Source organism: Monosiga brevicollis, genomic scaffold, assembly GCF_000002865.3.
Source record: "Monosiga brevicollis MX1 MONBRscaffold_3 genomic scaffold, whole genome shotgun sequence".
NCBI classification, from domain to species: Eukaryota; class Choanoflagellata; order Craspedida; family Salpingoecidae; genus Monosiga; species Monosiga brevicollis.
The window spans coordinates 1,533,001-1,554,709 of NW_001865040.1; the positions used below are offsets into that span (position 1 = coordinate 1,533,001).

The 21,709-nt window shown below is 55.0% G+C and overlaps 6 protein-coding genes across 6 annotated transcripts; 2 read left to right on the forward strand and 4 right to left on the reverse strand.

The window, feature by feature from the left end:
* Positions 1-5,512: 5,512 nt before the first annotated feature.
* On the forward strand, positions 5,513-7,770 carry MONBRDRAFT_23007 (uncharacterized protein; the record flags this gene model as incomplete). Its single annotated transcript, XM_001743056.1, has 6 exons — positions 5,513-5,665; positions 6,155-6,283; positions 6,320-6,386; positions 6,962-7,086; positions 7,277-7,383; positions 7,668-7,770. The coding sequence occupies 6 exons, from the start codon at positions 5,513-5,515 to the stop codon at positions 7,768-7,770; spliced, it is 684 nt and encodes a 227-aa protein (XP_001743108.1).
* A 437-nt stretch (positions 7,771-8,207) lies between these two features.
* Positions 8,208-9,337, reverse strand: MONBRDRAFT_14254 (uncharacterized protein; the record flags this gene model as incomplete). The annotated part of the gene is made up of 4 exons (XM_001743380.1): positions 8,208-8,315; positions 8,402-8,453; positions 8,557-8,733; positions 9,138-9,337. The coding sequence occupies 4 exons, from the start codon at positions 9,335-9,337 to the stop codon at positions 8,208-8,210; spliced, it is 537 nt and encodes a 178-aa protein (XP_001743432.1).
* Positions 9,338-10,350: 1,013 nt separating this feature from the next.
* Positions 10,351-12,872, forward strand: MONBRDRAFT_23009 (uncharacterized protein; the record flags this gene model as incomplete). The annotated part of the gene is made up of 11 exons (XM_001743057.1): positions 10,351-10,452; positions 10,584-10,694; positions 10,773-10,967; positions 10,998-11,126; positions 11,227-11,279; positions 11,363-11,435; positions 11,791-11,844; positions 11,933-12,091; positions 12,211-12,296; positions 12,465-12,659; positions 12,779-12,872. The coding sequence occupies 11 exons, from the start codon at positions 10,351-10,353 to the stop codon at positions 12,870-12,872; spliced, it is 1,251 nt and encodes a 416-aa protein (XP_001743109.1).
* Positions 12,873-13,241: 369 nt separating this feature from the next.
* Positions 13,242-15,604, reverse strand: MONBRDRAFT_31266 (uncharacterized protein). Its single transcript, XM_001743381.1, has 9 exons — positions 15,407-15,604; positions 15,163-15,317; positions 14,846-15,013; positions 14,690-14,770; positions 14,504-14,607; positions 13,968-14,418; positions 13,740-13,855; positions 13,602-13,660; positions 13,242-13,424 (listed from the first exon to the last, which is right to left on the reverse strand). The coding sequence occupies exons 1-9, from the start codon at positions 15,516-15,518 to the stop codon at positions 13,315-13,317; spliced, it is 1,356 nt and encodes a 451-aa protein (XP_001743433.1). The 5' UTR covers positions 15,519-15,604; the 3' UTR covers positions 13,242-13,314.
* Positions 15,605-16,003: 399 nt separating this feature from the next.
* On the reverse strand, positions 16,004-18,098 carry MONBRDRAFT_23011 (uncharacterized protein; the record flags this gene model as incomplete). Its single annotated transcript, XM_001743382.1, has 3 exons — positions 16,004-17,192; positions 17,358-17,435; positions 17,563-18,098. 3 exons carry the CDS (start codon positions 18,096-18,098, stop codon positions 16,004-16,006), a joined length of 1,803 nt encoding a protein of 600 aa, XP_001743434.1.
* A 950-nt stretch (positions 18,099-19,048) lies between these two features.
* MONBRDRAFT_23012 (uncharacterized protein) lies at positions 19,049-20,463 on the reverse strand (the record flags this gene model as incomplete). Its single annotated transcript, XM_001743383.1, has 6 exons — positions 19,049-19,353; positions 19,497-19,584; positions 19,696-19,785; positions 19,914-20,017; positions 20,089-20,199; positions 20,322-20,463. The coding sequence occupies 6 exons, from the start codon at positions 20,461-20,463 to the stop codon at positions 19,049-19,051; spliced, it is 840 nt and encodes a 279-aa protein (XP_001743435.1).
* Positions 20,464-21,709: the final 1,246 nt, after the last annotated feature.

Consider the following 21,709-nt stretch of genomic DNA (forward strand, 5'->3'; position numbering starts at 1 on the left):
AGCGAATCAAAAAGCTCGGGGCGCGATGCTATACAGCCTAATGCGGTTGCAAGACACTGGGGGAAATGGGGCGGGCGGGCCCTCAAAATGCGACGATGGCTGCGCCTATGGCCAGGCCGGGCCACGGCTTGCGGAGCAACTGCAGACGTCTAGGCTGAGGCTGATGTAGCAAGGCTACGGTCAGGAAGAAAGACCAGCACAACACCAGCAAGAGAAGCAGCCGCCGGAACAGGAAAGGGAATGAGTTGGGTCAGCGGATAGATGAAGCGCAACAGCGCAAAGCAGAAGAGAGGGGGAAGGTGAGGCTCAAGACGAGGCTGCAACGTCACCCCGTGTTGCGGCTGAACGTACATGCGACCATGGAGCGGATACCACAAGTGGTCGGGGTCTGAAGCCACAACGAAGCAAAGTAGTGGTGGAGCGAGGGTTTCCAGCTTGAAAGTCACCGTTTGACATGGAAAGCATTCAAATGCAGACAGGCGAGAGCATGCGAGCCAGGCTGGGAACGGAAGAACCATGCAAAACTGCGCTCTGCGTATCAAAAGCTCGAGGACCCGGGTTGAGCTCAAGGGGAATGAATGGGCTAGTTCGAGCACGCACGAGAGTCACCTGCCACGGAACCTGGTGCAGGCTGTGGACGAAATTTGGTGGATGAATCTTGGCCCCCGCATGCAGTGATGACGAGACAAGCAAGAGCCGAAGAGACTACAGACTGTCGGGGCCAAATGTGCTTGAATGGTCGCCAGAAGCGCGTGCGAGGAGATGAGCGCGCGGGGAGAATGCGAGGGAGGGGAAACTGCTCGGGCCAGTCAAGTTGGGGGTCGGACGTCGTGTGAGAGTCTCAAGAATCTCTTCCGGGTGGCAATCAGCCCTTAGGAGGAAGAAGGCAGGAGGTGGTAGTGCTGATGATGATGATGATGGTGATGGAAAAAAGGGTAAAGAAAAGGAAACAACAGTGGGGGGCGTCGTGGGATGACTGGTGTTGTTTCAGCTTTGTTGTCGGTGGAAAGAGACTGGGGTGTTGTGTTGCGATGATGGCAGCGGCATGTGGCTGGGAGGTGGAACTCGGACAGCGTGACACAGATGCTGTTTGACAAAAGCAGGTCACGCACGAACTGGCAGACACAACTGCACGCACTCTCCATCCAACTGCAAACGCCAGATCGTGTGTATGTGTGTGTGTGTGTGCACGATGGGGCAAGTCGGACGGACCCATCGGTGGGGGTAAAGACTTGTCGTATGTTCACGCTTTCGAAAATAGGAAACAACAAGAAGAGTCAAAAAAAAAAAAAAAAAGACCATGGCAGAATAAAGCGGCAGGCAGCGGTGGTGGTGGTTGTGATGTGGAGGAAGAAGAGGGTGGAGTCGAGCGTCGCAGCGGCCAAAGATCAAAGGAAAGCACAAGTCGGAAGAAAAAAGGGGGTGAGAGAGGACAGATATGACCTGGCCGTCCCCAACTTTTAGCCTTGTATCGCCACACCCCCCCCCCCCTCATCACAACGTCGATACGTGCGTGGTCCACTCGGTCGTCGTTTGCAAAACCATCCAATAAAATAAGCAAGCACGCACGCAAGCACGATAAGAGAGGATGCAGCTGCCGCTAAAACGTGAAAAGGCTGATGACAAACAAAAAAAAAAAAAAGAGAGAGGAGAGAGGAAAAAAAGGGGGTAGAGGGACGATGCATTGAACATGCCCTCCACAATCACGACCACGACCGAGGGGTGATTCGTCCACACAGGCAGGGGGTGGAGGTAGCAGGAGCAGGAACAGCAATGACGTGATGTGTGCGAGATGCTGCAACCGAGGCGGTGACCAGACCAGCTCGAAGAGGAAAAAAGCGCAAACACATCCAAAATGCCAAGATCAATCCAACCGAAACACACACAGGCTCAAGGAAGTTGGCGAGGAAGGACAAGGTGTTGGAGCCAGACGCAAAGAGAGTGAAGTCCTGGAGCACGACCAGTCCAAAAACATGTGCTCGCTCGCGCACCGGTGGTATGTGTCCGGGGGGTATGCGTCGGACATGGCCAGTGTTGTGGGAATTCTGAGGGGTTTTGTGTTGTGTTTTGTGCTTGGTGACTCAGCCCAGTTGGTTGGAATAAAGTTCCAAGAGGACCAAGAAACCGCTCGTGATGTAGCGGAGAATGTGAGGAGTAGGGGGAATGCTAGGCTGTTGTTTCGGGATGCCGTCAAGTAGGTGGGGGTAAAATCGAGGGCACCCCGCTGTGGAGCGAATGAAAGTTCGAAGAATCGACCACGCAAGGCCGGCTTGGTCCAAGCCGCCAAGCCAAAGCCCAGCCATACGCGTGTGTGGGTCTGCTGTTTGCGTGACTTGTGTCGGGTGGTGTCGGGTGTGTCGGGTGCTTGCAGCGTGTATGGCAAGGGTTGTAGGCACGCACGACGGAATCGTTGCGAGGACGACCGAGCTTGACCCTGATCACCTGGTGACTTACGCGAAAAGTGAGAAAAGTTCTTGGGTAGGAGAGGAGTGGTGTGCTCCTCACAGGCCCCTGACGATGACGGCTGGAACAAGCATTGTGCAGGCGATGGAAAATGAGTCTCGCAGAGACGACTTTTCAGGTCGTCCTTGCACTCGGAGCAGAGCGGACAATCTATCACGACGCTGGAACAGTCTTGCTCACCTGGGTTCAAGAAACGGGTTGGTTGTGGTCACGTCACTGGCACCAAGTCTGCAAGCGAGTGCGTCAGTCAGTCACGACCTTGCGTGGTCTATGCAAGGGCCTCACATTCCATGCAGATGGCAAGGCGAGTTTGTTTTTTCCCTTGGGGTAGTGGAACGGCCGAGACAGAAAGACACACAGGCAACCAGCCATCCAAGAAACACTCTGCAGTCGTACCTATTGCCAGGTGCACGCGAAGCTGAACGGCCAGGCCACGGCTCGGTTCAGTTCAGTCTAGCCAAGGGCAGGAAGTTTAAAGAACAAGGCAAGGCAGCGGCTCACATGAGAGGGCGAGCAAAATAATAACAATATCCTGATTGTTGATAACATCACACCAGCAGCAGAGCCAGGCAACGCACGGAAGGATGATGACGGAGCAAAGAACCAACACTCACGACAAGACTGAGCTGCCCGAAGCGAGCACGTTCCTCTGCGAATGTTCGCGCCTGTATCTGCATGCAACATACGCCTGAGAAACCGACCACCGGCCTGGGGCAGCGGGAAGATGCAGTCCGCCATGTGTGCATGTGGACGACGCACCTGACAACGATAGCGTGATGCACCTTGCAGCCAAACTATGGCCCGGTGCTGTGTGCTTAAACCACAGCTGAAGGCATGAACACGAGACAAGCAGTCGAGTGACATGCGAGGCGCCAAGCACAAGAAGAATGGGCAAGGTGAGTGAGAAAAGGAGAAAAAAAAAAGCGCGCGAGCGAACGAGGACTGCCCATCGGCCAAGAAAAACAAGACTCGGGAAGAAGAAGGAAAAGAGTGGTTGTTCTGGCTTTTTGAGTGGTGTGTGGGTGTGGAACCCAGCAGTCAGCAGCACAAACAAAAGAAATTCAAGAGCAAGAGGACACACACAATTCAGGCACGAACAAAAGACATGGGCAAACAACCCCCCATTCCCACAATATCGTGACCACCCACACGCGTTCATATGTAGGAAGCCGATGTAGGGTGGCATGGTTGTGGGTTCGCACCCCAGAGAGGCGAACCGAACCAAAAAAAAGGGGGAAAAGGCAGAACGGAAAGAATAAAAGGAACACTTGAAAAAAAAGGATAAGCGACACTGTCTGTGCTTGCCAAACATCACAAACGAAAGGCACTGCGAGGTGCCGATGCCATAGCCCCGGACAAGGCTCACCCGCCGCCAACTCGACCCGAGAGCTTTCGATGGCAGCAGCAGCCCAACGGGACAATCAGACATACAATCAAGGCAGAGATGGGCGCAACAGTCACGAGCCCCAACAAAAGACCAGATGGGAAAAACTTGTGGGAACCAAAGGCCAAACCGGCTAAATCTTACATCATGCTTCACAACCCCAAAGCACAAAATCCCAACACAGATGACAAACCAAGAAAATCACTACATGGAAGCTGGAAGCACACCAGCGCACAAAGCAGAAAGGTCGAGGACAGTGGCAAGGGCACTCCCGCCGCCGGTAACCCTTGACTTGATGCCCCGTCTCCTCTACAGCTCTGCCATGACACAACTGGCACACACACACTCACTCACTCACCACACACTCACCACACACTCACCACACACACTCTCTCTGGCAAAGACAAAAGAGAAGAAGGAAAAAAAAAAAGACGTCCGCAATTCCACCAACCCAACAACAACACGACGTGGGCAGAAACACCACACTCGCATCTCAAGCGGTCTGCTCGGCAGAAACATAAACAAACGTTTCTGAATCGGCCCAACAGCTGAATCGCGCAAACGCCAGCTGCGATACACACCAGCCAGGCCCTCGCGAAACGCGCGATGGTCACACAGATCCCACAAACATAAAATAACCAGCTTCCCAAGTCAATCCAACAAGCGGGAAACAAAACTCAATCAACTTTTGGTCAAGACATCGGATTCGGCACAGTTTGCACGCCAGACAGGCCAAACAAGGGCTTGACTCGAACACGGGCTTGACCATGGTTGCACAACAAGCACGCATAGGCAGGCGGCACCGCCGTGCACACGGGCACACTTGTACTGGATACACAACGTCAAGCTACATTGATGCTCGCACACCAACACAAAAAGAATGCATTGTGCCTGAGGTCATGGTTGTAGTGGTGCTGTCTGGTGCAGTGTCAACATTCGCAGACAAGGTCTGAGGGGACAAACACAGAGAATCGTGGTGTGCTGACAGAGATGCTCAAGCTTGACTCGCCTCATTCAACGGCGTGAACAAAAGGGCACAAAGTGCAAGATGAACAACTACCATTCGAAGTCACCACAAAAGAGCAAACATGCGACGAAGATGCGCAATGATCAGCAAAAAGGTTGATCAGAAGCAGAGGCAAAGACGGCGAGAAAAAGACGGCGAGCACTCTTTGAGTATCATCTGCTGATGAGACCCGACAGTGGTGACCCGGTCCCCTGTGCCATTCCTGAAGTGCTTCAACACTGCCCAACGAATGAAAGAACGCACCCAAATGGAACAACAAAGCCCAAGAATAGGATGTGTCTGCATGTGTGGCCGAGTGTATAGCTTGAGGCAAGACCTACGGTCGGCTCAAGCCTGAGCGTCACGGACACGGAACCAGGTGCAAGGTGTCAACGAAGAGTCAATAAGCAAACAGGCAGGTGCAAACAGCTGGGGACCGCCCGCCGAGAGGAACGTGGTATATGCGCATGACAAGCAAAACACAAGAAGCCGTATCACCCCAGCGTTCTCGAAAGGCCGCCAGGCTAAAGCAGGTGACCAGAAGCGACGGGCGAAACGGCGATGCTCACAGTGAAGCGTGTTGACGGTAAAATGGTGAGGAGCAAGCGTAGTAGACGAGGTCAAGGCTCAACTGCTTGTGTCTCTCTGTGTGTGTGTTCATGTATCTCTCTTCATTTCTCTCTCTCTCTCTCTTTCTCTCTCTCTCTCTCTCTTACTCTCTCTTTCTCTCTCTCTCTCTTGTCTCTCTCGAGACAAAGACAAAGACAAAGGAGTCGTACACATACACTTGCGTGGCAAAGGGTTGTTCGTGGGTGAGCAAAATAAGACAGTTGCAGCAGTTGACTGAACCTTGGTTTCAGGACACCCAGAACACCTCACTTCAATTCGGCTCGTCTCAAATCAGACTCACGCTTGGCCCAGTGGCGAGAGCGTCTGTGTGTTTGTAGATGAAGATGAAGGTAGGGGTGGCTGCTGCTACTCTGCCATGTGATTTTGTCACGCCTTGTGCGTCCATGCGCACGTCGTGCCTTTCGTGCTTGGTTGCTGCTGTTCCGTTCCGTGTTGGGATGAGCCTGTAACGGGGCAATCTTAAGCACGGAATCGACTGGACGGATGAAGGGAAGGTGTCGTCTCAGATTCGGATCGTCTTTGAGTGGCTGTCGCAAACACACCCTTCCTCATCAAGTCGGCTCTTGACTGGCAGAAAAGGAATGGACACTTGAAGTGAGCAAGTGATGGACCATGGAACGATCAGTCGCTGGCCGTTGATCTGTCTGGTCCATCGTCTGGTGAATGACTAGCTGCACGAGGTCGAGAGGACCTCAACGACTGCACCAACTCTCGAGAAGAGAAACACGAACATGAGCGCCAAGCTTTCTCTGCCCATAGGGCCTGGCAGAGTGGATGAGGGGGTCAACCGAACCATGCTGGTGTGGTCATTCGCTCATCGTCGCGTGCAAAGGCAGGGGAGACGAGGTCAAGAACCGAAAGCGCCCAGCATCAAGGAGAAGTGCGGTGCAGGGTTGCACAACGGTTGGTGGGTGGGTGACAGACGCAAGTATGGATCGTTTAGGGTTAGCATCATCCAGCGCGGAATCGAGATTGATTCTCAGTCATTGCTTGGCGCAGCCTACAACGACCAGAAAACCTGGTCAGACACTTTTTCTCACTGACTTGGGGCGTTTGCAGCTGTGAGCGTTGGCTAGCCAGTTAGATGCAGCCAGACAGGCAGACAGGCAGACAGGCAGACCGGCAGTTGGCCAGCCAGCCAGTCAGGGTTGATGGTTGGGTATGACGTCATAGAGACTTACCCCTAATGTATGTCGATGCGGTGTCAGGACAAGTGGCCTTGGTGCTTACAGCGTGTGGGTTGCAAAGCACCAACTCAATGACAGAGCATGCAGGATCTTGGGACATTGGTTCGAAGAACAGCAAGGCGCTTCACATCTTGATTCTAGAACATCACTGGTGGAGGGGTGAGTTTGTCATGCCGTGATCCACCACAACCAAGCGTACCCCCTCCCGACCTTGGCGTGCAACCCAAGACGGTAAAGCGTGTCGTTTCTGTACACTTTTCTCAAAGACCACCACGCCGCTCGAGCTCACAGGTCCTCTCTTATCACATTCTCTCTTGTCTCTTCTCTCTCTGTCTCTGTCTCTCTCTGTCTTTCTCTCTCTGTCTCTCTCTCTCTTTCTCTCTCTCTCTCTCTCTCTCTCTCTCTTTCTCTCTGTCGTTCGCAATCATAAACAAGCTCAAACCCTCCTGAACCGTCGCCTCGTTCTGAGCGTGGGGGACGCTTGCCCAATGCTTGACCCATTTTGTCCCGCCCTTTCCTGTGATCCACTCGGTCGTCGCTTCCACAGAAACAGACCGTATACCGTGTCCTGCTCTGGCTCAAAGGATGCACCATGTCAACGAACAGACGACATCGATTCAGATTGACCAACTGAATCAGCGGGACAAGCGCCTTTCTCGCATTGCTTCGCCAAACCTCAAAAAGTCATCAATGTCATTCCCACAATCGCTACGGTGCGTGTGCACGCGCGTGTCTGTATACATCCATACATGCATATCATGTCGTGCCATGCCATGTCAAGTCGCGCCTCGTCGAGTGGCAGACGCAGTCTAATGAGCTGTCGGTGCGCATAACCAACAAGCAACCCGCCATACTGGTGTACGCGGCACATGACACCACCCTTTCCGCCCGTTACCCAGGGGCGCAGCTGAACCTGTCGACCAGGAAGCTTGCATGGCAACAACAACAAACGAACGACCCATCGTCTGAACACGCCCGACTCATTTCGCCACATCAGCTGGATCATACTGCAAGACTCCTTTCGCAAAGAGTGGGACGAGGCGTTTGTTGAACACACTCAAGTTTCGAGTGGTGCACTCTTTTTAGAAACGACTGAGTGACTCCAGCACTCGAAGTCGGCCTCGTACCCCTTCAGTTTCGGGGCAAACAAACCCCTCTTGCTCCCTTCCTTAGCCATAATACGCCTCGCTCGCTCCATCCCTTGAATGAATGATGACAAATAGCGAAACCAGTGAATGGTCCTTTGCGTGACGAGTCCAGCCACAGTCTGGTCTGGGCAACAGGTTTGGCATCTCTGCTAAGATGAAATTGTTTTCGCAGCAAGCATGACCGCACGCCACTACGCCACGCCTCCAACACGCGCATAGTTGCGCCACAGATCAGAGGATACACCAACATTGAGATTGTTAACACCAGAGCACAAGGTTCAACACGCAAGAATCATGCTTCCAGCCGGAAAAAAAAAAAGACAACGCTTGGCAGCACGCGCCAAGGGTCAAGATCTGCAGGCAGTATCCAGCCCTCCATTTGTGCCGATTCAGTTGGCCTCTTCCTCCTTGTTGCCATGTTTCATCATGCGCGTGTACTCCACGTAGTCAAAGCGACCTTGATCGTCAATTGGTGCGTACTTGAACATCTCGTCGACCTACGGTGCAGCCGCCCCACGACATGAACCTCAACGACACGCCTGGATACCAAAATGACGATCACTGTCGGCTCTGGCTGTCTTACCTCCTCCTGGGTGAAGCGGTCGCCCATGGTTGTGAGCAGCTCCCGCAATCTGCTCGTGCCAAGGATCACACGTGAGGACGGATCGCTTTCAGCGTGACATACAATCAATCAGCACGAGCTAGAGCTGGGTTGGGACATCTTGTTAGCCAACATACCTCTCCTCGTCTAGTTTGCCCGAGCTGTTGGGATCAAAACACATGAATGCATTTTTTATCGTGTCTTCTGGATCCGTGCCCGTCATGCGATCACCAAAAATGGTCAAGAACATGGTAAAGTTGATGCGGCTTGGGGCATCACTCAGCATACGCTCCAGCTCTGCGGGAGTCGGGGCACTGCCTACAGAGCATAGCCATAGGATCAAACAACCAAAGTGAGCGGACCTTCATCACATGATCGAGCACAGCAGATGGCGCTTTGCTTTTGTCTGATGTGGTTTGGATTTGCTTTGTTGGTTTGCTTGATCGACATGACAGTCCTCTCGTCGTGTTTGTGGGCGAGCACGGCGCTTGATGGGAGGGGGAAGCTGGCATACGATCAACATCAAACTACAGCATGCCCTTCGCTCTTCTGTTGCCTTTTGCCCTCTGCGTGCAAGGCTTGAAAAACACGACTTGGTCCCATTCTCTTTGGCCCGCGTTTCATGCCCCTTTCTGCTGAAACTGGCAAAGTGAACCAGCTAGGGCCAAGAGCTCCAGGGTCCTTGGTGGGCTGGACACCGCGACTCCACTCGCCAAACCTACCGAGGCTATCATAAGTCTTGGCCAAATCTTCGGCGTCAATGTAGCCGTCGCGGTCGTTGTCAATCATGTTGAAGGCCTCCTTGAACTCTTGGATCTGTGTCTCAGTGAACATGGCAAAAACGTTCGAGGTCGCACGAGTCGTGCGCTTGCGGCGGTTGGCACGACGGGCAGCCTGTGCAGTATCAATTTGCGGCATGATCCGACCAAGCGGTACAGTCCCAAGACATGCCCATGAGCTTCGCACGCCACTGATCACTGCGATTTTCGACCAGACGCGCGTTGGGCTAATGGGCCATTGGGCCAATGCCACAAGCACCCACGAGCGAGACTTGTGACGTACCATGACGTCGGTATCTGTTGAAGAAAAGGAAGTCAGCGAGGGCAGAGCTGAATCAAGGCAGCAATATGAGCCGGATGGTCTCTACTCCCAGCGTGACGCGGTCCGCGAGCCAGTGAGCACTGCGATAAAAGTCTTGAGCGATCTGAATCTAGGCGCACGAATGCACCAAAAAGAAAAACTGAAGCCAAGACGCCACGACCCTTCAACCAGTTAAACAACAGCCACCAATAGGTAACATGGTCAAGACACCAGGGCCATTGGCAGCGCCATGGCACCTCGAAACTCGAGCCCAATTCAGATGCGCTCGAGCCATCCAAACCTGCTGCAATTTGCAAATGGTCCAAGACAAACCAAACAAAAGAGCTTGAAAATTTTGTCTCTCTCTCTCTCTCTCTCGCTCTCGTTCCTGTTGACTCTCTCTCTCTCTCTCTCGAAATCTCTCTCTCTCTCTCCTCTCGTTTTTGTTGACTCTTTCTCTCTCTCTCTCTCCTCTCTCTCTCTCTCACACAGCTTGCAGATGCACACCAGCTGAACTTATTTTATGTCTTTGACTGCAGCGGCAAGCTTTTGGTTTCAATACGCGAAATTTTAAAAAAATCAACACGGGTTTTCTCCTCTAGCCTTATACCGGAAAAAGTGTGACTGCTTTTGGACTCAATCAAAAGCTGACATTTTACCGTTGCGACATCAGTCTGTTTGCGCGGATGCGCGCCATCGTCATCGTCCGCTTCTTTTGCCGGGCTGCTGACTGGCTCCTCAGCCAGCTCTCGTGCCGAAACGAGGGGGTTCACGACGACAAACAGAGGGTTGGTGGAGCGTAGGGTGACTAGTTTGCTCAAGTGCAATCCTCTTGTTGTACGTGGAGAGGGATGCGGCGTAAGCGTGAGCGGGCACCGGCCAAGGCACCGGCCTCACACCGGCGCTCTTTGCCCCCCGTGCCGCTGCCCGCCGAAGCTTGGATTGAGCCCGAAGTAAGTCACATCTGCACACCAAGCTCCTTGGATTGCGGCGCCTCACGCCCTTCCATCACTGCCCTTGACATACCAGCTCGAAGCCATGCTGCTCCTGCTTTGCTCATGCCACCGTGTCAACCCATGCACAGGAAGACCCCTATGCGACGATCGAGGACCTAGATTCCTCGGGTGTGGTGGGCTTGGCCGGTCCAGAGCCCCCGCGCTATGCACCGGACGACCCCTTGCTCACCGTTGCCAACGTACGTTCTTGCCATATGGCCCCTCTTGCCTGCCCCTGCCCACCCATAGACTCATTCCACGCCACGCCTTGCAAACAGCATGCGTCCTCCTGGCAACAAGCCAGTGATGAAGCTGCAGCCGCGATGGCTTGCGCTAATGCCTTGGCGGCGCACGTATCCTTGCCGCCCGAGACCACATCCGCAACCACCCACTTTAATCGCCTGCTCTATGAGCTCCAATATCTCTCTGACGATACGCGCACCGAAGCTTTGTTGCGCGCGAGCCTCGATTCGGTTGGCGCAGGCCAACCTTTTGCTGTGCAGTGGAGCCACTGGCTTCGACACGCACCCCAGGTGGCGGAAATAGCTCCTTTGCTATCCAGTCGCTCCCTGCTGCCTGCTCACCCGGACCAGGCTGAGCAAGTACCCGCATCATTCACCACACCAACTGTGGTACGAGAACCGCCACCCGCCTCGATTGAAGCCACTGTACACCCTACATTTTGCTCTGATGCTGATGCTTGCATCTGCCATCTTGAATGTGGCGTGGTAGCCTGAGAATTTACCCTCGAAATTTGCAGACTCGATCCGACTTGCAGACCAAAGGTGCGTGTGACTTTGCCCTTGTCCCTCCCGGCCCCGATCTCGCCATTCAGTCACCTCGCGCGCGCGCCTTGCACACTGGACAGTTGGTTTCATGGCATTCTAGCTCGCGATCAGGCTGAAGCCCGGCTCGCTGAAGCCATGGCCGGCTGCTATCTCGTACGCATTGGCACCGGCCGCCGGCCGCCATTGCTCCTGTCTGTGCAAACGGCGCAGGGCGTGCGACATTGGCGTTTGGTTTATAACACCGCCGTCGCCAGCTGGCACATCTATGGGCTTGCACCAGCCTTGCCCCGTCTAGCCATGCTTATTCGACACTATCAACTTTACCCGCTCAACGCGACTGGCCAGCTCCTCGTCTTCCCCTTGAGTCCCCACGACGCTCGCCCTACTCAAGATCCAGGCGTGCGTCGGCAGCGCGACCGTATCGTCTGATTATCACCTAGCCTCAAACGTGGCCCTTCTCATGTCACGCTTTGGTGCCGTATGTGTTCCTCTCTCCCTCTTCTTGCAGTTTGAGAGGCTGCGGATATATGCTGAGCTTGGCGAACAGACCGTGGACGAGGAGGTCGGCGTGTCCCGTGGAGCTCATGCGTTGAGTCGACATCGCAGGCGCTCAGACCATCCTTCTTCTTCCTCCGTGCATTTCATCATAGGCGCTAAGCCGGGTTCATGCAAAGGCCACGCAGCAGCTGTCGGCATCCGCCGACTTGATGACTGCTGCGGCCAGCGGCAGCATGGCGCTGGCGCCAGCTGCCTCCCCGAGTGATGCGCAAGCCGTATCAAAACCGTCGACACGCCGTCAGATCCCCCGGGTTAGTTGTGTGCCTTTGCCCGCTTCGTTCTTCGGTCGACGTTTGGGGCAAAGCATGCGGTTGTGTTTGCCGTGTTGTTGTGGCGCCTGTCTGACGACGTGTGCATGTGGTGGTACTAGATTTCAGCACCCAAATCGCGAATGGACATTGGCCCTCCCCTGCCGCTGCGTAATCGCACTGTCCGATCCCGGCCGACGGGTAGCTCGTACGTGATTATTTTTGTTGTTATTCCGCACACCAAAGTTCACGCCTCCCAATTCCTCGAACCTTGCTGACACATGCGCGCGCATCTGCCGCCGTCTTGGGTCGTGATTGTCTGTATCTGTGTCTCTGTGTGCGTGTCGGGTTACACGTGTGTGTCTCTATGGTATAGCACGGCGGGTGTACTCGACACGTCCGCGTTCTCCGAGGCCGAGATGCAGATTGCGCTCACGACTGCGGAGCTTCAGGAGCGGATTCAGCAATTGCAGCATGAAGTTTACAAGGAGCAACGGCTTGCTAAGGCTGCTGCTGACATGTATGACATGCCCACGGGCTCTGAGGCTGCCAAGTCGGCGCGGCGCGAACAGTGCGTGCCTCCTCCCTGGTTCTGCTGTATATTATGCCTTTTTCAGCGGTGCTCGCGCACAGACACCATGTGCTGCTCCCTCTGACTTGGCTTCGTACCCGGTCCATTTTTTTACACAGGGCGCAGGCCTCCCTGGCCAGGCTGGCCTCACTGCGAACCACACTCCGTGACTATGTGGGCTTGCTGGAGGATGGTACTCCGGCCGCTGTCTAGCTGCAGTGCACCGAAAAACGGACCGAGTAAATAATGATATCATAAATAAGTCCTAGAAAGGTTAAATCGGATGTACATTGCTCAAATGCGTGGAAGCACGTATTTAACGCTAACATAAATTGACATGTGAAGTAACGCTCTTTGGTCTCGCTCCTCATGCGAACGGCGTGCGACCATGGGGGTGCTCGTGCGGCATTTTGCAGTCGACAAAAATCTTCTCTTTCTTCCTGGGTATTTTTTCCGACAGATGTTCAAGTTTGCCGTTTGGGTAACGCTTGTCACGGCCAAATGGTAAGAAAGGCCCCGTTGGAGGGTAGTTGTTTGTGGTTTATGGACGCTCAAGGGGGCCATGGTGGCTTGAAAGTAGTTACAGGCGTTGATCGTTTATTCCGGGATACATTCGCGCACACGCTCAAAATGTTGTTCTGTAAAGAACCCTGATTCAAAGATTATCCATCAAAGCCAGCAGATCACCGGCATCCCCCAAACCGCTCGGTGGTGCCGGTTCATCAAGAGGAGCCTCCAGCTCGGCCCGCAGCGCGGCCAAGCGAGCTACAAGCCGAGCAACACAAAGGAAAGAAATTGCAAAAAGCAGCAGCGTGAACACAGCAGAAAAACCATAAGAAAGGAGCGAGAGAGAGAAAAAAAAAAAGAAGAAGAAATTATGCGAAAATCAAGTAAAATTACAACAAAAAATCAGGCGACAGAAAAGTTTCAAAGCGAACATACCCGAGTTCGACTCGGCAGAAGCAACCGTCAACCGCGCCGTATGTGCATGTAGATCCGCGCTGCACGATTTCAGGCGTGAGATACAGCGGAAAGGCGCAAAGCACACACGCACACGAGTGACCACAAGCGTCCACGTACGGAGCCGACGGTGACAGCTCGGCAGTCTCGGCAAAGAGCATGAGCTTAAAAGTTTTTTCGGTTGGAGCTTGAGCACCCACGATCCGGGACAAAAGGTCAAGCCCTGCCAATGCAGCCTAGGGGGGGGGCAAGCACCAAGGCAAGACGCGTGGGTGCACGCTCGTGTGACCAGACTGCCTGATCAGAGATTCACAGACGGTGCCGCGCTCCATCGACACCAGGCCGTACCTCGTTGGTCTCTTGTCGAGGCTGATTGGGTAGAACTTGGACCGCTTTGGCTGGGGTCTCGTCTGGAGCTGGATCGGCAGACGTCGCCAGGGAGCTTGAGGTTGGGACCTCGACACCCACCAATAAACCGTCGCGGGCTCGACGGTAACTGACATTGGTCAGCATCACAAAGAGAGAGAACATGGCGGTGAATATTCGCACGCAGGTAGACAAGCTGCGCTCAGACTCGAATGCAATCACGCCCGTACAGATTATCACCCAAATCCGTGCCAAATTGGTGGGCCGAATAGTCGAGTGGTCGCTCTTCCGCTTGCTGTCAGGCACAGGCCCGCACTGGCGTGAGACGGGGCCAAAGCCGCAGGCGCCGGCGAGGGTTGGCAAGCTAGTCTGACGCACCTCAAACTTCGTCGCTACGACGGCATGGCTGCGTTCCGCCCCGTGCTCAAACAAGCTAACAGTCATAGAATGGGGCAATGTGAGGCGCCAGAAGGGTCACGACCCAGAGCAAAGAGAACTGCGGGCTCAAAGTGCCGTACGTGATGGTACCCGGTACACGGCTTCCGCGAGCAACCGGCCCCTCGCGTACCAAGCGAGCACGTCCGTCTTGTCCCTGATAGTTCGCTTGCAACAAGAGAGACACCTGGACAAGAGGACGGTACGGCATGACGAGGGTCGATCCTTCTCAACCACACGAGTATTGAGAAGTCCGCACGTCATCGTACCCGGGTGTGCTTGTCCTGGAGAATCATCAGCAGAGAACGCCGCATGCGCTCCCACTGGCCCGAGCTCATGTTCCCGTATACCTAAGGTTCACTCGACACAGCTGAGCTCCAAGCACGTGTTCATCGTTGCCAGTCGAGCATCGGTCAGGCGCCAACCTCGAGTATGCGTTGGCTACATGCGGTAGCCAGCTCCTCGGCTGCACTATTGGCCACTATCGTGGTGGCCACAGTATGAATATGATTGAGCGTCAGGCCGAGCAGCTCATCAGCCGTCCGCATGAGCATCAGCTGGTATTTGCAGACCATCAGCATCAAGTCGTACAGCTGCAAGTCAGATCCACGTCATGGCTGAAGTCAGATAGCACGCACGCCGGTGGATGCCAGGCGAGCCTAGCAGCTCAGACCTCGATCACAAGAAAGCAGGAGGAGGTGGATGGAGCGAGGCCAGGCTCGAAGCACCGAGTTGAACGGACCTTGGACATGCTCTCTTCATTGAGGCGCATCGTGCTGGCTCGGCTCAGATGCTCGAAGATGGCATGGAGGCTGTCAGGGCTATACATGGCTTGTGGTTTGAACAGGGCATCCTGAAAGCTAGGAGCAAACAGAGCACGGGCGATATCTCCCAAGACTGCCGGACAAGGCCCCCAGCGCCCCAGAGTCGAGAGTGTGAGGAGAAGCAACGCAAACGAGAGGGCGAGGATGGTGGGCATGTGATACCGCGGAGTGATTTGTCCGAGGGCACATTTTGAGCGGTCAGGCGCTCATCAAGGACATAGAGCATTTCGCAGCCCAGATTGAGCACCACAAGAGGAAGGGCGCGCTTGGACATGGTGAAGCCTTTGATCCGCTGCCGCTTCGTACCCCACCGACAACAATACAGTTTCCCTTGCAAGCTTGTCTCTGTGTCTTTTTTTTTTTGTTTTGTGTTCGAAATTGGCTTGTCAAGATGTCAGTCACTTTTTGCTTGTTTCCAGGGGGGAGGCGCATCTGGGCGTCAAAAGTGTTGATTGAACGCACGAGTCAGCGGTGGGAGCGCACACCAGGAATGGGCGGATGAAAGACCAGAAGCGGTAGTCAGTGGCAAGCGCGCGCGTGTGTTGTTCAAAGTAGGCCGAGCAACAAGTACAAGGGTTCTGGCACCCCCTCATCAATAGACACCAAGGCACAAACAACAACAACAACGCCAAACGGGAGTACATTTAGGCCAGGCAGGCGATCCTATGAGAGCTGATAAAAGAAGATCTAATGAGGCAGGCGTCTCGCTTGCTGAGCCAAGGAGGCCTTCAATCTCTTCGAGATGCCGTGCGTTTGCCGCTATCGGGCGTTTGCTTCGGCTTCCAACTGCAGTGCTGGGTCTTGCTCCACCGCCGCTGCTGGTTGCGACGGCTGGGTGGCCAGGCAATGGATGCCCCCATCAAAGGGACTTGCATGTAGCTTGGGCTTGACCGGACTGGTCCAGGCCGTGTCATGCAGGGTTTGCCGGTCGGCGGCATGAACTTTGCGCATGGTCAATAGATGCTCATGCATAGCTGGTGCAGATGCGTTGGCAGTGGGGTGAGGAACGTGTGTCAGAAACTCGCGGCGGAGGGTGTAGAAGCGGTAGTGGTGCCCACGCAGCGTCGTGATGAAAGAAATCTTGTTCTTGTAGCGCCCCACGTATTGCTCGTGGTAACGTGGCAGGCGGGCACCCGACGCGTCGACGCGCTTGACAATAACAAACGGTTCCCAGTATTTGTCCTCCAGAGGGCCCTGGACCTCGAGCGGGAAAAAGCCTTCCATCATGTCACGCGACTCTTGAAACCACTTGTTGTAGTTTGTTGTTTGTACGCCAAAGGACCAGACAGCCGAAGGCGCGTCGCAGCGAGCCGGCGCAGGACGGATCTCCTTGATCAGCGGCATGATGCGGCGGGCGGTCACGTGAAAGGGGCGCACAATGCCCTGCGCCGCGTACTCGCGCAGCTTTTCAAAGTCACGAGGGATGCGAACGGTGCTGTCGCACTCCAAAGCTTCCCAATGGGGAACGACAAAGGCGGCGCGGTCGAGCGTGGCCATGGCCGGCAGCAAAAATTGGCGCAGCTTGGGATAGAGCGTGGAGGAGGGAACAAAATCCATGTCGCAGGTGAAGACAAAGTTGGTGCGTGCATGGTCCACAGCCAGATTTCGAAACACATTGATGGGCAGCTGGGGCTCTGAAGCAGGGTCGTGGCGGCGATAGCGATCAGTGTAGTAGTCGTCCTTGGTCGTAACGGGGTAGACGAGGATCTTGACGTTTGTCCAATCTCGCGCAGTGCGGATGATGGCCTCAATTTGAACCTGAGCCTTGGCGTGACTCGCCTCATCAAAGTCAAACACGGCAAAGACCGCCACCTTTGGCCCAGGCCAGGCATTGGCCAGCATGCCAAAGACATCGAGGCGGTCAAAGGTCGCTTGTGTCACGAGCGTGATATCGTCATAGCCACGGTCGTCTGCCATGCCTGCCAGGTCATCCTTGGCCACCACGAACCTGGTCACAGCATGCACATAAAAGAAGGGGCGGCGGGGGGGAACAGTGCACATCCACAGCCAAGCATGAGCCATTGTTAGGAGGAGGTGGAGGGAAAAGAGGCATCGCAGGAGCACAGATCATCCTTTTTTGCAAGGAAGGAGTGTCGCCCGTGCCGACTCTTACCAATCGTTGTCGGCACCATAGCGAAAGCCTTGATCATCGGGGCAGCAGCGGTTCTGCCCGCACTGGGCCACACAGTATCTGCGGATGCCACACGAGGGAACCGGTTTTTTTTTTGAAGATGAGGAATACGCCGTGATGACTTGATGTTGGGCGTAGTTTTTCCTATCCCGGCTTTTCAGGCCATAAGACAGTGGGTGTCACGTACTTGACATCGCGTAAAAGCGTGTCATAGCTTGCCGCAAACTTTTGCCATTCGTCTTCGAGCGCGGCCAGTTCACGTGCGGCTTGCGCAGTGTTGTCGGCCGGGGTCCCAGCTTGAGATTGTGACAAGTTGCATAGGGCCAAATTTTTGGTGGTCATGACGTTGGGATTGAGGATTTGATCCATGAGAGCGGCTTGCTCTGGAGACACGCGTTTTACTTGGCGTTCCTCGCGGAGCTTGGGTAGTGCCATCCGGTTGGGTTCTGAGTGGTCAGGATGCGCAGTATTGCTCAAGCGGTGTTGCTCTGCCAGCGCGCGGGCACGCTGGATTTGAAGGTCACGGACGTGCTCGGTGGCCTCTTCTAGACGGTGGTCGACGACATCGTCGCCAATCATGGATTCGGCCACAGTATCCAAGTCATACGGAATGATGATGATCGAGATCATAAGCAGCAGCATGAGGACCAAGGTCGTGCCACAGGCGCAGAAGATGACCTGCCGCAGCCATCGCGTGCTGCCACTCGCGCCCGCCATGACCATTGGCAGCGGTCTGAGCCAAGGGCTTGAACTGGCAACGAGTTATTATGTGCACAGTACAGGAACAATGGATAGGATCGGTGACGGAGAGGAACCTGGATGTTTGACACTGGAGCTGGAGCAATGGGTTCAAATGATCAAACACATGACGCTGAGTGCGAGCCGCGTTCTCGGGTGGTGGGTACAAGACGCCAGAGGGTTGGGAAAGCACAAATCGGCCAAAGGGACTGGATGTCTGAGAGCAATCAGATGACCAGAGGGGCACGTTAGCGCGCCGGGAAGCCAAGTAAGTCCGTTCAAAGTAGGTAGGAAGTGCTTGCACTCGCAACTGCGAGATGTGCAGGAAAATGGCAGTGCAAACTGATGTACCTTCTTTTTTTTTTTTAGTGGTTGAATGTAGTCCAAGGTCGTTGTTCTATACCGGCAGTGCGTGTGCGGCGCTCCTGCGCAGGCCAGACCAAGGAATTACTTTGACGAACGGTATTTCGGGTACTAGAGTAGCCGGCTCTTGAGTGTGTGCACGTCAGCGAGATTGTTGAGCAAAGAGAAGCCACCACCATCAAATACGACGGCAAGGCGGGCACGGTTGCTGCGTGAACCGCTCGCCCCGGCACGCTATACATCCTTTGCCCCCCACACACTTTGATCCATGTCCGCCTGACCAGTTCGGTTTGCTTGCACGCAAGCCTTTCTGATTGTCATGTTTTTTTCTCATCACACACGGCAAAAAGGTTGTTCTTTCTTCACCACAAGGAATCTCACTCAAGTGGGCAGGGACGAGGTGCTCCTCGGGGGGTTGACTACTTTTGGCGATCAAATTATTGGTCAGTTGGATGTCGATGGCTTTCGATTCATTCGGTTTCTTCGCGGTTGCATCCATCAGTCGGTCCGGTCTGTCTCGAGGGCAGGAGGGAGGAGTTGATCCGATGCGACCAGGAGTGTCGGGGTGGGGGTCAAATATTGCAGTAGTCCTTGAGAAGGTTGCTAGAGAGCTCGTAGACGGCGAAGGTGACGCCATTGAGTGGGAAAGCACGCAGGAGGCAGGAGGCTAGCCCATTGCCAAAGACACGTAGGCCATGCGTGCGATAGAGCTGGCGTGCACAGTCGACTACACCAGTGTACCGTGGTCGATCAAGGTCCTGCGTTTGCAGATGCGTCTTGATCACATCCAAGGGATAAACTGTGAGCCAGGACAGAGCCCCTGCCATGCCACCATTGAAGATGGCTACGGCAAAAGCCTCCACTGGGCCAGCCTCCACTACAAGTCACGCACCACGAGCGCAGGTGACGCCAGGGGGATGAGATGGGGGTGAGGGGCCGGGTTCGGGCACAAATTTGGATGCAGGCGCGCGCGGGAGTCGAAGGAACAGCGGTGCAGGGTCGACAGGCCAGTGGACGCACGTCGATAAGTGAGGCGACGAAAGTATTCATAGATGATGAAGTAGGCACCGAAGGAAGGCGCATCGCGCAGCATGGTAATGCCCGTGCCCTAGGGTGCACCCAAGCATGTGCAAGAGCAAGCATCGTCAATCGAGCCGGCACTCGTGTCGATGCACGGGGGCAAGACGGCATTGTCAAGCTATAACGGTCATCATGGTACCTTGAAGACACCCTGTGGTCCTTTGGTCCGAAAAATCTTGACCAGCTCACGCCAGGTGCTCGTCTGTCCATGGCCTTCACGCTGGGCCAGCTATCAGAGAGGAAGGAGCACCATGAGGACACGTTGTGGTTGAGACATGCGGGTGCGATCGCTCAATAAACTAGAGGCGTGAGTGGGGGGAAGGGTTGCAGCAAATGGCAGAAGCGTCAGAGACCAACCTGCACGCGACATTTGAGCAACTCGGTCGGGGTGCTGATGAGCGAGCAGAAACCGCCGGCCACGGTTCCTGGGGAAGCAGATATATGAACCCAGTTGCTTGAGCCTCTGACCAGCATCATGGGGACGGGGGGGGGGAGGGGGTGACAAACAACGGACACTGATACGGTCACATACCACTGGCCATGATAACGCCGTAGCTGTGACTATCACGGTGGGCACCTGCGGATAAGAGTCGCGAGGTGGCTCCGTAAGCCGAGAAGAGGATGGCGTTGAGTGCCCCGACGCCTGTATCGCATTGTCAAGCATCATGCGCACATGGTGAAGGTTGTCAGAAGACTCACATGATTGATTCACCTTCAAGCAGCGGCATGGGGTGCAGAGCGGGGCGGGTTGGCTGACAGGCTTACCAAGGAGCGGCGGGCCCACGCCTCGATAAAAGGCAAGGAGACCATCTTGACGGGCGATGTTGAGGACCGTGCCCATGATCGTGGCTCCCGGGGTATGTGCGGTCTGCAGCCGCACCTGTGACCCGGGCGTCCCCAGTGACATGACGGTGAGGGTCAAGGCAAGGACACAATCAGCGTGAAATCGCCGCCACTCGGGGGGCAGACCTTGACGATATCCAGGGGTTGGCCGATGACGAGACCCGCCGAGCCACCAAGCCAGCCAGAGATAAAATCATTGAGATTCTTGGCTGCGTGACAAGAATCAAATGGTGTGGTCAAGGATCAGAACGTGGCCAAAGTCAGTACTGGCATCTAGCAACAAGCGAGCCGTCAGGGCGGCACCCAGCCTATCGTGGGTCGTGGAGGGGACCTACCCATTCTGGTGGTGATGGGGGGGGTGGGGGTACTGGTTGTGGTTATTGCCGAGGCGGTCAAGGCCAGTGCCTCGGCCCAAATCAGTCCAGCGCTGGTAGCCCTGGCAGTAGGAGGGGTGGACTTTCACGCCAAAGGGTGTAGATGGTCCACGATCCGGTGGTGGGTGGCTGACCCGTGATGCGCTCCGATGATCTTGACTGACTGACGCCCCGACCGTGTGTTGATGTTCAAAGCGCAGGATGATCGCGGCAGCACGCACGGTCGCGCTACCAGAAGGCCAGAGCCAACTGACGGGCAGCGGTGTAGGAGGAGCGTGTCAGAGGCCACGGACAAATCTGCGAGAGAGCGAGTGCGCTCCAGCTGCCGTGAGCCAGCACGCACACCAGACGATGAAACTGGAGAGAGCGACGAGCGCGCGAAAGAGCGACAAATTCGCAGAACGTCGATATCGTCTGACAATCGAGGATTTGTCAGCACAGACAGTGGAGACAACGGGTGTTGTGACCAGATGGAATGCTACCAGCTGTCGAGGGCAGGGTGGAGTGTAACGGGGATGGCACTTTTGTAAGCAGTGCGCTGTGGGAAGCGGTGGGTTAGGAGAGGTAGAACACGGTGATTGATCGTGTTGAAACATCGTGACAAGACGGTTGGTAGCAGGGCCATCCGCCCCCTGAGCTGCGGACGCTGTGCAACGGCAGCTCGATGCAGGGCAGCAGATAGCAGATAGCGGATAGCAGTGGAGATGGCGAGGTCCTAATGAGACCGGGGGTTGGTGCTGTACCTCGATCAATGGCGGCGAGCCAACAAGAGCTGACCCACTCGTGAGCGGTTCAAAAGGCCAGTGTGGCGTCACAGCTCACTCCTTAGGGTCAATGTAACGTAAAGAAGAGAGAAGAAAAGAGAGAGAGAGTGAGAGAGAGAGAGCGAGAGAGAGAGAGAGAGAGAGAGAGAGAGAGAGAGAGAGAGAGAGAGAG